This window comes from Piliocolobus tephrosceles, chromosome 10, assembly GCF_002776525.5.
Source record: "Piliocolobus tephrosceles isolate RC106 chromosome 10, ASM277652v3, whole genome shotgun sequence".
NCBI classification, from domain to species: domain Eukaryota; kingdom Metazoa; phylum Chordata; class Mammalia; order Primates; family Cercopithecidae; genus Piliocolobus; species Piliocolobus tephrosceles.
The window spans coordinates 121,652,187-121,668,449 of record NC_045443.1 but is presented as its reverse complement, the minus strand read 5'-3'; the positions used below and the strand labels follow the sequence as shown (position 1 = coordinate 121,668,449).

Genomic DNA, 16,263 nt, shown 5'->3' with positions numbered 1-16,263 from the left:
AGGAAGAAAAATATAAAGCCATGATAGCATAGATGATACTCAGATCTGACAAAAATGATGAGACAGGACCAAAGTTTGAGAAACACTGGGTTATGGGATCATAAAACTGGGAACGTTAGCTAGAAAATGCCTACTTCTACCTAGTTTTACAGATGAGGAAACTGAAGTCTGCAAAGGTAAAGGTGAGGGTGAGTGCTCCAGGGAAGCCAGCAGACAGTGAAAAGAGGGCTGAGACTCCAAGTCACTGGGGCCTGAGGGCTGCCTGCTCCTTGTTGAGAGGGAGAGACAGGTGTAATAACACGTGTTGAAGACAAGCCAGCACTTATGAGAGACTTTCTCAATGTGAACTCAAGGATGGGAAGGGAACCAAAGAAGGCATGACTTTCTCACTAAGGAAAACAAAGTAATTTGATGTCATGGCATGACTAGATGACCACACTTTGGAAAACATGACAGAGGAATAGAGAAACACATGAGCAAGAGCATAACTCACAAATTAGGACTGTAACTCCTACTAATTCATGTCTGTGTGGCACCATCACCAAATAAACACAGACCCATGCATAGGAGCCTTCTCTGTCCCACCCACAGGGCTGGCTATCCCATCAGTATGGCGGCCACAAGCCATAGGTGGCTACGGAGCACTCGAAATGGGGCAAGCCCAGGTTGAAATAGGCTATAGGTATAAAATACACATTGCACTTCGACATATTTTTTAAGAAGAATGTAAAATATCCCATGAATAAATGCTTCATGTTGATTACATGTTGAAATAATGTTTGGGATATATTGAGTTAATTGAAATATACTATTAAAATTAATTTCACCTGTTTTTACTCTTTTACTGTAGCAGCTAAAAAAACTGTAAATTACATATGTGAGTCCCTTTCCATGTCTGCTGGATGTGGCTGATAGAGGCCACTTATTATATTTTTTTAAATCTTCAAGAAAAGCAACTGCAAATGCCACTTTGCAACTGCTGGGATGTTTCTTTTTTAAAAGAATCCTGTGGTTGACAGTTTTATAGACACTTTACATAGAAACAATATTATAGAACCGTGTCATGCCTATGTATAGCCCTGCGGCATTACTGAAATCTGTGCTTCATCAACAGACCTGAGCAAAGATAATGTACTGAGGGAAACAATTTTAACTAAAAGTTCCTCCCACACTTTCACATCCACGGACAGAGGACAAAACAAACCTGTCTCTTAGTGCCTCATGTTTCAAGTCAAGAAGTAAAGGAATTGAGTCTTTGAATGCCTTCATTTTCGCTTCCAAGTAGTAGGCCACTGATAAGCCACGGACTGACCGAGGTAGCTTTCTGAGAGCCCTGAGAAAACCTTCAATTCCTTCCTGGAGAATCTGCACATTCAGATTGATCCAAAGGGTCTGAGACCATTCTTCTTTTGCAACCTGGAAACATGCAAGAAACAACTCCATCAACAAAAATCCCTTTGGAAATGCAACAAGGAGAGCAAGTTCTTGACTCTGTCACACTCTGACATTTTAAAGTATTACCCATCTATCTATAACTACCTGAAATTCACAAACAAGGGGTTGACTACAAGGATCTAAAACAACAAGAAAAGGATTCCACTTTTTGTAAGCTTTTGCAAAAATAATGCTGCATCTGAGGATGTGTGAGATCCAGAAATATGTTTGCCCCCACCTTTTTTTTTTTTTTGAGACGGAGTCTCACTCTGTCGCCCAGGCTGGAGGGCAGTGGCACAATCTCAGCTCACTGCAAGCTCCACCTTCTGGGTTCACGCCATTCTCCTGCCTCAGCCTCCTGAGTAGCTGGGACTACAGGTGCCCACCACCACGCCTGGCTAATTTTTGGGGTTTTATTTGTTTTGGGGTTTTTTTTGTATTTTTAGTAGAGATGGGGTTTCACCATGTTAGCCAGGATGGTCTCGATCTCCTGACCTCATGATCTGCCCACCTTGGCCTCCCAAAGTGCTGAGATTACAGGCATGAGTCACTGTGCCTGGCCTACATCTTCCTTTTCTAAAGACAAAAGTGAGAGGTATAAAGTAAGTAACAGGTGTTTTTTAAATCAGGGAGTTGCTTGGGTCTTAAAGGATGTACTTCATTCAGGTGCTGTCACAACTTGCTTCTTTTTCCTGATAAAAGAAGCTAAGGTTACAAAATATTTATACTTTAGATCACTAATCCAAGAATCTGTCTACAAACCATCAGGCTGAGGCTAAGAAGCGAGAATAAAACATGTTCCTACTTGATGATTGTAAAGAAAAGATTTTCTGTGTTATATTTTCCTGAGATTTAATGTAAAAATTACTTTTTTTTTTTTTTTTTTTTTTTGAGACAGGGTCTCACTGTCACCCAGGCTGTAGTGCAGTGGTGTGATCACAGTGCACTGCAGCCTCAACCTCCTGGCCTCAAGTGATCCTCCCATCTCAGCCTCCTGAGTAGCTGAGACTACAGACACGCACCACCAGGCATGGATATTTTTTATTTTATTTTGCAGATAAAATAGGGGTCTTGTTTGGTTGTCTAGGCTGGCCTCAAACTCCTGGGCTCAAGCAATCCTCCTGTCTTAGCCTCCCAAAGTGCTGGGATTACAGGCATGAACCACCACACCTGGCCTATTTTTCTAATAGCTTTATTGAGGATTAACTGGTATATAATAAGCTGCCCATAACTAAAGGTACAATCTGCGAAGTTTTGACAGATGTGTATGCCTGTGAAAGCACCACCACAAGCAAGATAGTGAACTCATTTGTCAACCTCAAAAGCTGCCCCATTGCCCTGTGTCATCGCCCCTCCCATCCCTCCCCTCCTGTCCCTACCCCTAGTTAACCATGGATCTGCGTTCTGCCACCACAAATTCGTTTGCATTTTCCAGGGTTTTATACGAATGGAATCATACGATATGCACTCCTCTGTATCTGGCTTCTTTCGCTCAGCATGACAATTCTGAGAGTCGCCCACGTTGTTGCGTGGATGCGCTGATAACTGGTCAGTCCTCTACCTTGCTGAGTAGTAGTATTCCCTGGTGTGGATGAGCCACAGCTTATTTATCCATTCACTTAATGGGCATTTGGGTTGTTTCTAGTATTGGGCTATTACCAGCAATGCTGTTTATGAACGTTCATGCAGAAGCCTCTGCAAGGACCATGCTTTCTCTTCCCTCGGGTATACACCTTGGATTCGCTCCATTTAGGCTTCCACGGCCACACTCCATTGATCCTTTCTTGTTGCAGTCACCAGTGGCCTCCATGATATGCAATGCTGTGGTTGATCCTCCATCCTCTTCTTACCTAGTCTATCAGCAGCATCTGGTGCAGTTGGCCAGTCCTACCTCCCGGAAATACGTTTCCAAGATGTCACACTCACCTGTTTGTTCTCCTACCACCTGGGCCACTCCTCATCCTCCTCGTCTTTCCTTTTTTTAGGGACATCTTCTCACGGCATTTAATGTTGGAGAGACCCAGGCTCAGTCCTCGCTCCTCTCTCCACCCACCCCACTCCCAAGTGTAGTGGGCTGAATAGCGTCCCCTGAAAATGCACATCCACCCAGAACCTCAGAATGAAGCCTTACTTGGAAAGAGGGTCTTTGCAAATGTAGTTAGGGTGAGGTCATACTGGATTAGAGTGGGCCCTAAATCCAATGACCAGAGTCCATATAAGAAGAGAAAACAGACACAGAGGCACAGAGGGAAGACAGCCATGTAACAAGGGAGGCAGAGACAGAAGCGACGCAGCCGCAAGCCACGGAACACCAAGGACAGTCAAAAGCCACCAGGAGCTGGAAGAGGCAGGAAGGAGCCTCTCCTGGAGCCCCCCGAATGAGCATGGCACCTTGATTTTGCACCCCTGGCCTTCAGAACTGTGAGGAGATAGATTTCTGTTGTTTTCAGCCTCCTGGTCTGTATTCGTAATCATTTGTTCTGGCAGCCCCAGGAAACGAAGGCACCAGGTAAGCCCATCTGAACTGGTGGCTCAGTACCATCTGCACCTGGACACTCCCAATTCACACCTCCAGCTCTCCTCTGCGCTCCAGACAAATACATCCAAGTGCTTCCTCAACATCACCACAGGAACGTCCAGCAGACATCAGCTTGCCCTGAATTCCTGATGTTCACCACTATCCGCAGACCTTCTTCCTGGAGTCTTCCTTTAAGAGTTGACTCCACCCTTCCGGCTCCTCAGGCCAAAAACCTTGGAGTCTTCCTTGTTCTTTTGCTCTCACATCCCACGTCCACACCTCCAGGAGGTCCCACTGACTCTACCTGCAAACCAGATCCAGAATCCACCCATGCCTCCCAAGCTGCACCACTGCCACCCCGGGGTTATGACGACAGTTCCCTGCCCGGCCTCCCAGGAGCTACCCAGTGTGTCACTGAGAATCTTCTCAACACACAACCTTGAAAAGCAATTGCTAGGAAAAAATAAATTTCAAGGAGAGTGGAAGTCACTCCAGGTGATGAAATGTCCCTTAACATCCACAGACCAGAGTAGGGTGGGGGGACCAAGCCATGTCTCAATACTGGATTTTTTAAAATGCTTATTTTGCTAAAAAAAAAAAAAAAAAAAAAACAGAAAGAATGAATAAGACCTAGTATTTGATAGCATGGCGGGATGACTATAGTCAATAAGAACTGTGTATCTTTAAGTCACTAAAGGAACATAATTGGATTGTTTGTAACACAAAGGATAAAAGCTTGAGGGGATGGACACCCCATTCTCGGTGACGTGATTATTACACATTGCAGGCCCGTGCCAACACATCTCATGCATGCCATATAGACAGCTACTACGAACCCAGAAAAATTAAAAATTAAAACACCACTTATTTTGACATATGTGTGGTTGTTCTCAGTTGGCATGATACCTTTCCTTTTAAAAGCTGAGGGTATGTTTTTTGCTTTACGAATTTTTTGCCTAGTGCAGGCACCAGGTCTCATCACCTTCCACCCCATCTCTGGAATCTTCTCTCCTGTCTATTCCCTCCATAATTGTCCTAAAATGCAAGCTGCCATCCCTTCTGCCAGCACTGGGGGAGTGACGTGAAGGAGCCCCTGCCTGCAATCCCCCCGCTGAGGGCCCAGAGTCCCTTCTGACGGCTCCATCTCCATCTCCACCGCCACTTCGCACATCCCAACCCCATTTTCTGGCGCATCCATGGTTGGTAAAGCCACCAGTCTGGAGGAAAGGTTATGGACACACGACACAACTTCAAATCTCCTGTGTCTGCTCCTGCCCAACCCTTGTTCTGCACCAGGCAAAACCCTGTTCTGGTTCAGAGACTCATCGCAGGCCACCTCTTCAGCAGCACTCCCTGTGCCAGTGAGCCACTCTCCTTCCTCCTCTGCAGTCTCAGGACTCTGTCCACCTCATTTCCAGCACACATCCTGGCGGCGTGGTTATTTGTTCATATATTGGTGCGAAGGTGAATCTTGTGTGTCAAGCGGATGCTGGTGTGTCTGTGAGAGAGACTGAGTGAGATGAGCATTTGCATCGGGGGACTGAGTAAAGCAGGTGGCCCTCCCCAATGTGGATGTCCTCACCCAATCCACTGCAGGTCTGAATAGAACAAAAGGCTGAGGAAGGCGGAATGCACTCTCTGTGCCTGACTGTCTTCAAGCTGGGACATCAGTGTTCTCCTGCATTCGGACTTGGACTCGGACTAGAATCTACACCATCAGCTCTCCTGGGTCTCCAGCTTGCCAACTGCAGGTCGCGGGACTTCTCAGCCTCCATAATCACGGGAGCCAATCCCTCATCATAAATCTCATACATATAGGTATAGATAGAGATACGTAGATATACATGAGATATAGATTAGAAATAGATACATAGATTAGATACAGACAGACATAGATTAGATAATATAATACAGATATAGATTAGATATAGATATAGGTATAGATACCGATTAGATACAGACAGATACAGACATAGACACATAGATCTCTTACTGATTCTGTTTCTCAAGAACCCAGACTAACATAGTCAGTCTCCCTTGGGGACTCAAGAAGGGCAGGAACGGGCAGACATGACTCCTTTTCTGGACTCCGCACTCCAACCAGCACAGCACTAAGTTATAAAGAACTAAGTCAGCCGGGCGCGGTGGCTCAAGCCTGTAATCCCAGCACTTTGGGAGGCCGAGACGGGCGGATCACGAGGTCAGGAGTTTGAGACCATCCTGGCCAACACGGTGAAACCCCGTTTCTACTAAAAAATACAAAAAGCTAGCCGGGCGAGGTGGCTGGCGCCTGTAGTCCCAGCTACTCGGGAGGCTGAGGCAGGAGAATGGCGCGAACCCGGGAGGCGGAGCTTGCAGTGAGCTGAGATCCGGCCACAGCACTCCCGGGGGGGCGGAGCGAGACCCCCCTTCCAAAAAAAAAAAAAAAAAAAAAAGAACTAAGTAGCATGAATTTGCATGGGAAACATATATCAATGAGAGGCACCCAAATGACATGACATTTGCAACTTTTATTTTTATTTTTATTTTATTTTGTTTTGTTTTTTTGAGACAGAGTCTCACTCTGTCACCTAGGCTGGTGTGCAGTGGCGCGATCTCAGCTCACTGCAACCTCCGCCTCCCGGGTTCAAGCGACTCTTGTGCCTCAGCCTCCCATGTGCCACCATATCTGGCTAATTTTTGTATTTCTTAGTAGAAATGGAGTTTTGCCATGTTGGCCAGGCTGGTCTCGAACTCCTGGCCTCAAGTGATCCACTCACCTTGCCTCCCAAAGTGCTGGTAGCTCACAGGTGTGAGCCACTGTGCCTGGAACTTTTCTTGTATTTTTTAGTAGAAACGGGGTTTTGCCTTGTTGCCCAGGCTAGTCTCAAACTCTTGGCCTCAAGTAATCTGCCCATCTCAGCCTCCCAAAGTGCTGGGATTACAAGCATGAGCCACCACGCCTGGCTGACATTTGCAACTTTTAATCTCTGCTTGCAGCTAAACAGTTCACCCGACACCTTAACCAAGCTCTTGACCTCCAAAGAGAGTTTTCTTTCCTATGATGATGGTAAAATGTATAAAAAATAAAATTTGTCATTTTTACCATTTTAAAATATATAATTCCAGGCTGGGTGCAATGGCTCACATCTGTAATCCCAGCACTTTAGGAGGCCAAGGCAGGAGGATCGCTTGAGATCAGGAGTTCCAGACCAGCCTGGGTAACAGCGAGACCTTACCTCTACTAAAAACAAAAAAAGGAATGGCCAGTCATGGTGGTGCACCTCTGTAGTCCCGACTGCTTTGCAGGCTGAAGCAGGAGGATCACTTCAGCCCAGGAGTTTGAGGCTGCAGTGAGCTATTATCACACCACTGTACCCCAGCTTGGGTGGTAGAAAGAGACTTTGCCTCAAAAATAAAAATAAAATGTATGATTCCATGGCATCAAGTACTTTCACAATGTCAGGCAGCCACCACCGCCACTATCTATTTCCAGAACTTTTTTTTTTTTTTTTTTTTTGAGATGGAGTTTTGCTCTTGTCACCCAGGCTGGAGTGCAGTGCGCAATCTTGGCTTACTGCAACATCCACCTCCCAGGTTCAAGTGATTCTCCTGCCTCAGTTTCCTGAGCAGCTGGGAATACAGGCACCTGCCACTGTACCTGGCTAACTTTTGTATTTTTAGTAGAGACGGGGTTTCACCACGTTGGCCAGACTGGCCTCGAACTCCTGACCTCAGGTGATCCACCCGCCTTGGCCTCCCAAAGTGCTGGGATTACAGGTGTGAGCCACTGCACCTGGCCTATTTCCAGAACTTTTTCAACACCCCAAATGGAAACCCTGTACCTATAAGCAATCACTCCCCATCCCCCTCCCATGGCCAAAATGAGCATTTCCACAAAGTCAGACCCAAGCTCATAATTATAGTGGCATCAAAGTCTGCGGGGCCTAAGTAATTCCTACATCCCCTTCGGTGAGCTTGAGTCCTTTGCTTTTGGGGAGATACTCACCTTTAGTCCTTCGTAGAGCTCGTAAATCATCCTCAGCCCGCTCATTTCCTTCTGCACTTTCAGCAGCTCTGGGTACATGGTAATAGGAAGATCGAAAAGTTTCTCAGCGTTAGCCAGTTCCTGACGGCTCTTTTCATGTCTTGCCAGCTCTCTTTCAAAAACACCCAAAAGCTCTACTCCTAGTAAATAAATACATCAATAAATGAACAAATACAATTTTAAGGTATATAAAATTGAATAAGAAATCATGCATAAAGTACCTCAATTATAATTTCATCCTCATAAACCACACGGGAAGACAAATTTAGAATCATGGCACCATTCTAACTAAAACCAAAAGACCAACGACATCTCTAGTCTCCTCCAGTTAGAAAATTGTGTCTAATTCTCATAACCAGGTCATTCAGAAGTGAGACTGTTTTAAGGGAATCTGAGCTGGTCTACGTTGTGGTGGACATCACCATCCTTTGCTGCCCCCTTAAGAATGTCATCATCCTACTAATAACTCCCCTACCACTCTGACTTCCCAATTCTATGCTTCTCCCCCAATTCGAATGACGACCACCACTCTACGTCACTACATCCCTGCTCACAATCATCTACCCAAATGCCACATTTCCCAGATGCCTTTTTTGAGCATCCTTAAACAAACATCACCCGTTTCTTTGGAAGCCATAGCAGTCTTTGGTTTGTCTCACGGTATTTTTTGTCTCATGGTATTTACCAAATTCTCCTTAGAATAAGAATTTTAGGATTGGGTTCAGTGGCTCAGGCCTATAATCCCAGCACTTTGGGAGGCTGAGGCAGGAGGATCACTTGAGGTCAGGAGTTCAAGACCAGCCTGGCCAACATGGTGAAACTCCGTCTCTACTAAAAATACAAAAATTAGCCAGGCATGGTGGCACACACCTGTAGTCTCAGCTACTCAGGAGGCTGAGGCAGGCGAATCACTTGAACCCAGGAGGTGGAGGTTGCGGCGGGCTGAGACTGCGCCACTGCACTCCAGCCTGGGTAACAGAGCGAGACTCTGTCTCAAAAAAGAAAAAAAAAACAACAGAATTTTAGTGTTTTTATCTTGTCACCATTTTAGCCTACGTGATGTGAAGGGCAGAGGACAAGCATCTGAATCCAAAGAATACACGTACAGGAGTTAGAGAGGCAGTTGGATGGATAAGATGCTGCATTTGTAAAGGCAGCTGCTGTTGTTTAAGATTTCTGAGCTGCGGCAGAAACCTCTGTATCCCCTGCAGGAGCGGATGCTGCTCCCTGGCACTTCTCTCAACGCCTTCAGGTAGCAGGCACTCAACAATCAATGAGTTGCATTAGTCCAGCTTTTTTTTTTTTATGTGACCACTAAAATGAGCCAAGAAAAAAGTATTTGAGGAAGAAATAAATATTTAAATCATGGCACAACAATCACTTGCCACAAAATTCTTAAGCAAAACATACTCAAACATTTGATACTCAGATCGCTCAGTAAGACCCACAAGAACATTCTTACCTTTATCAAGATCATCACCAACAGAACCAGGGCCTTCACTGTAAAAACGCTTTGCAAAATCCTCTGTCTGAGCTCTGTAGTTCATTATTTCGCCTCGAGTAATCTGAGAAAAACGAGGTTACATTAATTTAGCCCAAATACATGTTTCAATATCTTTACTCAGGAAGTGAAATTGGAAAGGCACCTCTGTGAAAGTTCTCTTTATGTCCCCAAGAGCATGCTCCACATTCACCGAATCATTAAACAGATTGGACCACGTGCTCTCAATCTTATCAACCAGTTCTTTCTCTGCATCAGGAGGCTAATTAGGAGAAACAAAAAACAGAATAAACAATAAATGATCAGCAATTTGGAATTGAAATTGATCGTCAAAGTTACCTCCCAGGGACTTCTGCTTCTGGCAACAGGAGGCTAGGTAATTCAAACCAACTCAAAAACTGATTGAAATATTAAGGCCAGACATGGTGGCTCATGCCTGTAATCCCAGTACTTTGGGGGGCTGAGGCAGGAGGATCCCTTGAGCTCAAGAGTTTGAGACCAGCCTGGGCAACACAGTGAGACTGTATCTTTGTAAATATAAAAAGAAAAAGAAATATTAAAAAGAAATATTTGGCTGGGCATGGTGGCTCACGCCTATAATCCCAGCACTTTTGGAGGCCAAGGTAGGTGGATCGCCTGAGTCAGGAGTTCGAGACCAGCCTGGACAACATGGTGAAATCCCTTGTCTACTAAAAATACAAAAATTAGCCAGGCGTGGTGTCAGGAGTCTGTAGTTCTAGCTACTCAGGAGGCTGAGGTGGGAGAATCGCTTGAACCCGGGGGGTGGAGATTACAGTGAGCCAAGATCACACCACTGCACTCCAACATAGGTGCCAGAGCAAGACTCTGTCTCAAAAAAATAAATAAATAAAGATAAATATTAAAGGCAAATTTTATAATTAAAATAAAATCAGTATAAAATCATTTTTTTAAATAAAGAGATAGAGGCCGGGTGCGGTAGCTCACGCCTGTAATCCCAGCACTTTGGGAGGTTGAGGTAGGCGGATCACCTGAGGTCGGGAGTTCAAGACCAGCCTGACCAACATGGAGAGACCCCATCTCTGCTAAAAATACAAAATTAGCCAGGGTGGTGGTGCATGCCTGTAATCCCAGCTACTCAGGAGGCTGAGGCAAGAGAATCGCTTGAACCCAGGAGGCGGAGGTTGTGGTGAGCCGAAATCACGCCATTATACTCCAGCCTGGGCAACAAGAGGGAAACTCTGTCTCAAAAAAAAAAGAAAAAAGAAAAAAAAGAGAGAGATAGAGATATTACAGAGAGATACACCCATCATAAACTAAAGCCCAGCTTCAAATCAACTTAATCTCTGATTAGAATAAGGTTAGCTTAGCTTGCTAATGTACCCAGTTGTGGTGTCTGTTAGAAGCAAAAATAAACCTCCTCTGATGGAATGTAACATCATCCAACGCCTCCAATCCTCTTTCTCCAATTTATCACATATGCTGTTAAGAACTCAGTTAGAAATGCCAGCCATATAAAGACATGAAAGAACTTAACCAAAACCAAGAGATTCACAGAAACATAAACGATCACGACAGAGTTATAAGACACACAATGTAAAATAATTCTATTTAATAGAGTAAAGGAATCAAAAGACAAAAACAAAATTGAGAATTTTGGTAGAGCACAGGAGATTGTTTTTAAAATGGAAATTCTAGAATGGATAATGGTAACACCTGAAATCAAGAGCTCAAAGGATTGTTTAAGGAACCAGGAAAAGCAGATCAGACACAAATAAATAGAAAATTTGGCCAGGTGCGGTGGCTCAAGCCTGTAATCCCAGCACTTTGGGAGGCCGAGACGGGTGGATCACGAGGTCAGGAGATCGAGACCATCCTGGTCTACACAGTGAAACCCCATCTCTACTAAAAATACAAAAAACTAGCCGGGCGAGATGGTGGGCACCTGTAGTCCCAGCTACTCGGGAGGCTGAGGCAGGAGAATGGCATAAACCCGGGAGGCAGAGCTTGTAGTGAGCCGAGATCACACCACTGTACTCCAGCCTGGGTGACAGAGCGAGACTCCGTCTCAAAAAAAAAGAGAAAATTAACAAACTTAAAGTTTAGGTCAAAGTATTAGAATAAACCACAGAAAGAAAAGGCAGAAAGGAATGTAAGGGGTACAGGGTATTGTAGAAAGGTCCAACATATGTGGAATTGGAGTCTCAGAAGGGGGGGGAAAAATAAGGCAAAAACTGTTAATTTTCCAAAACTAGGTAAAGACATCAGCCTGCAGATTTTAAAAGTACTACAAATCTCAATCAGGAAAAAAAAGAAGAAGAAGAAGAAGAAAACAAAACAAAAGAACCTAGTTCCATCATATTACAACTGCTGAAAACCAAAGACTGAAAAAAAAATCTTAAAAGCAGACCAAAAAAAACTAGTTAGACTAGACTACCTTGAAAGGGAGCAACAAAAAGACTAACAGTCAACTCCTCCATCAAAACAATAGAGGCCAGAGGATGATGGGATAATATCCACACATAAAAAGGATAAAAAAAAAAAAAAAAAAAAAAAAAAAAAACCAAAGTTGGTGTTTCCAAAAGATCAATAAACTAAGTGTTTGTAAGGATATGGAGCAACTGAAACCTTATTCATGCTGGTGTGGATGTAAAGGGGAACTATCACTTTGGAAAACTAGCAGAATCTAGTAAAGCTGAACATGTGGATTCCTATAACCCAGCAACTTCACGTCTAGGCCTATACTCAATAGAAATGTAGGTGTAAGTCCCATAAGGTTGCCCTCACTTCAGATGCCAGTTGCAAGTACTGGGTGCCTAGAGTACACAGGCTTCTGTTCAACCTGCCTACAAAATCAGGGGTTCCCCCACACACATCTCCTTCACATTTGACCGTTTGCTGAAATGGCTCACAGAACTCAGGACACTTTACTTACCATCACTGATTTATTATAAAAGACACAACTCAGGAACAGCCAAATGCATAAGCCAAGGTATGGGGCTCGGGGGTGCACAGAGCTTCCGTGCCTTCTCTGAGCACACCACTCTCCCAGCACCTTGGTGTGGTCAACAACCTGGAAGCTCTCCAAATCCCATAATTTAGGGATGTTCATGGAGATTTCATTACATAGGCATGACTGATTAGATCACTAGCCTTTGTTGATCTCCAATCTCCAGCCCCTCTTCCCTCCCCAAGGGTGGCGAGGATGGCCATCTGAAAGCTCCAAACCTCTAAATAGTTTATGTCTTGATCTTTCTGGCAACTATCACCCACGCTGAAGCTGTCTAGGGCTCCCAGCTACCAGTCATTTCACTTGCATACAAAAGATACTTTTATCACTCCAGAGTTCAAGGATTTGAGAAGCTGTGTGCCAGGAACCAGGGACAAAGAACAATATTGTAACAAAAGATCTGTTCCTGTGACCCCTATCACTCAGGAAATTACAAGTGTTTTGGAAGCTTTCTGTCAGGAACCAGTGACAATAACCAAAGACAGTCACTGGTTTTTTGTCAAAGATTAAAGAGCCACAAAATGATGTTTTGGGACAAAAATGGATTGCATATATGACAGTATTACCATAAGATTATAATACTGTATTTTTACTGTACCTTTACTATGTTTAGATATGTTTAGATACACAAATACTTACTATTACATTACATTGCTTATAGTATTCAGTACAGTACATGCTGTACATGATTGCAGCCTAGGAGAAATAGGTTCTACCATATGGCCTAGGTGTGTAGTAGCTATATCATCTAGATTTGTGTAAGTACATTCCATGATGTTTGCACAATTATGGAATTGCCCATTGACACATTCTCAGAACATATCCCCATTGTGTTAAATATACACAACTGTATATTTCTCTTACCGTATTAGAGTTAATCTAGTAAACCACACGGCAATTACCATATTTAATGATACAGTGCCAAAAGCTTTTCCTCTCCTCTGAGACCAAGAACAAGACATGCATTTCCCCTGCTCCCCCTTTCATCCAACCCTGTACAGGAATTCCTAGCTAGAGTCATAAGGTGAGAAAAATAAACAAAATATTTAAAAATTAAGAAGAAATGAAACTGTCAATATTCACAGTTTATATAATGGTGTGCTTAGAAAATCCAAAATAATCTGTGGATAAATAAATGATTAAAATTAATAATTACTGATCATAAAAATGTAGAATGCAAATATGAATTGTCTTTCTATATAACAATAAAAAATAAAATAATTAAAATAAAAATTAAAGATACCAATTACAAGAGCATCTAAAAATATCAAGTACCTAGGAATAAATCCGGCAAAAAATAGGTAAGGTCTCTATGGGGAAAATTATAAATCTTTATGGGGAGACATTAAAGACCTAAATAAAGAGAGAGAGAACATGTTCGTGGATAGGAAAACTCAATATGACGGGATGTCCATTTGCCTCAGATTAATCTACAGGATCAACGCAATCACAATCAAAATCTCAATTGTCACTGTTTTGTTGTTTTTGTTGTTGTTGGAATTTGACATTCTGATTCATTTTTTGAGTGTGACTCATTACACACTTAGTGTAAAATCCTTTGTTGCAGCGATTCTTCTATTATTTCTGTGATGTAAGCCGGTGAAGCAAAGTCTGACAAAATCTACCTGGTTGAGGGAGAAATACCAACTAGAGAAGAGAAACAAACTGCTATGAATAAATCAGGATGTGCATGAAGTTTGTCTTTCAGCATTTCTGTTGCTCGACTGCTTCAAACACCAGGCCCCTTGCAGCCTAGTGGTTAGGATGTGGCGCTCTCAATCGCCCTTGCTGAGCAGTAGACCTGGGCCAAAAACTTGAGATTCTTTCATCATCAGAAAAACGGACAGTATATAAAATTTCCATATAATTTCAGGGGGAACCCAGAAATCCTAAAACTCATCCCTGACTTTGAAAGATCCTGAGAACCCAAATTTAACAACCCTAAACAAAGCAAGACTGATTGAATTATCTTCTACTGGTTTCTTTTATCATCTTAAATCTTTCACTCTCTTCTTATTCTAAATAACTGTGGCATTGCTTTACATTTACAATGTATTACTTAAAGTCACTTACTTGAAAATGAATCAATGGCAGTATACTTGAGAAGCATTTCTGAAAAAGGTCATTAGTGGTCAATCCAATTGTTAAATGCATAAGAAAATACAAGTTGACTTACGAAGAGGTTATACATTGCCATGGTACGGTATCGCTCCTGGACGTCCCTGTATCTTAGTTCCATGACTAGAGATTTACTTCTAATTTCTGCAATCGTTGCAAGGACAAACTTGAGATCTTCAAGGGTATTGGGGATCTTCCTAAGGCTTTTGGCAAGGTGCTATAACAGAAAGTACAAAGAACACTAAGCACAGAAAAAACAGTAATGACGCAAAAGAAGACCCAACTTACACGAAAAGTAGTTCAATTACACACAGCGATTGAGTACCTCCATCTCTTCATGGAGATTATAGAGCTCCTCTTTTGCTGACTCATTGAGAAGTTTTCCAAGCGAAATCACCCAGGACTTGGCATTTTCCTGCACTGTGTTCGCCAGATGCCCGAGCTGAAGTCGGATGCAATGCTCATCCTTAATTAGAGGGTGGCGCATAACCTCATAGGCTATGTTGGAATAGAACTGCAATTTTTCATCATATGCCACACAAGGAGGTTTCTTGGCGGCAAATTTCTCCATCACAATAGCTTTGTCCAATTTCCAGAGAGGTCGATACCGCTTCCATTTTTGTAGATACTTCATAAGATTGATCAGAATCCTGTGGACATTTTGGGGGATCATAACAGCTTGTTCAATTATCTGAGGGTTCAGAGAGATATCATTGTAAAAGTTTATTAAAACAACTTCTTCTTCCTCCCCCTTCTGAGGGGGGCATTCTATGCAGCTGCCATTCATCCAACGAACAAAATGCTGGCAAAGTAAGAATTAGGAGAAAAGACAGTATTTTAGTATCTATTTTGCCTCCAATATACATATTAGTATTCAGTAATAAGTCTTGCCAGTAATGGAAAATCATTTTAAAAATTACCATAATCCTTTGTTCCTCTCATCAAGAGATGGAGCCTATTTCCTTTCCGGAGCGAGCCTTGTGGCTTAACCTCACCAATGGAAAGGGGCGGACATGGTGTTATGCAAGTTCAAACCAAGGATTCCAGAAAGCCCTGCGGCTTCTGCTCTCATTCTCTCAGAACCTTGCAACCACCAGCTCGAGCTAGCCTACTACATTACATAAGGCCATACACAAGAGAACCCCAGCCACTGGCCATCAGAGCTGTGCTTGAGGTCATCAACTGCTAGACACATGAGTGAGCCCAGCCAAGACCAGAAGAACTGCTCAGCAGAACCCAGCCCACAGAACCCAGAGTTAAATGATTATTGCTTTAAGCCAGTAAGTTTTGAAGTGACTTGTTATGAAATAAAAGCCAACTACACTATGGATGAATAAAAAAAACCTTTATTTCCATATATACAGAGGAAAAAACACACGTTCAGGCAAATTGACTGCTTAGTGTCCCAGAACAAATCTGCTAATTTGACATCTCTCTGTTGCAGAGTTAAGCTTCTGCTTTTTGTTTGTTTGTTTTGTTGTTGTTGTTGTTTGAGACGGAGTTTCGCTCTGTTGCCCAGGCTGGAGTGCAGTGGCATGATCTCAGCTCACTGCAAGCTCTGCCTCCTGGGTTCACGTCATTCTCCTGCCTCAGCCTCCCGAGTAGCTGGGACTACAGGTGCCTGCCACCACGCCCGGCTAATTTTTTGTATTTTTAGTAGAGACAGGGTTTTACCG

The 16,263-nt window shown here is 43.3% G+C and overlaps 1 protein-coding gene across 2 annotated transcripts in view; it reads right to left on the bottom strand.

Moving 5' to 3' along the window:
• Window positions 1-16,263, bottom strand: part of DNAH10 (dynein axonemal heavy chain 10) — a 175,380-nt gene that overhangs the window by 108,884 nt on the left and 50,233 nt on the right. For both annotated transcript variants that reach the window (XM_031936393.1, XM_026457372.2), the window contains 6 exons: window positions 14,913-15,389; window positions 14,646-14,804; window positions 9,626-9,742; window positions 9,442-9,544; window positions 7,941-8,119; window positions 1,205-1,416 (listed from right to left, as the gene is read on the bottom strand). In XM_031936393.1, the coding sequence (XP_031792253.1) occupies window positions 1,205-1,416; window positions 7,941-8,119; window positions 9,442-9,544; window positions 9,626-9,742; window positions 14,646-14,804; window positions 14,913-15,389 (1,247 nt within the window). The remainder of the gene's footprint in view (window positions 1-1,204; window positions 1,417-7,940; window positions 8,120-9,441; window positions 9,545-9,625; window positions 9,743-14,645; window positions 14,805-14,912; window positions 15,390-16,263) is intronic.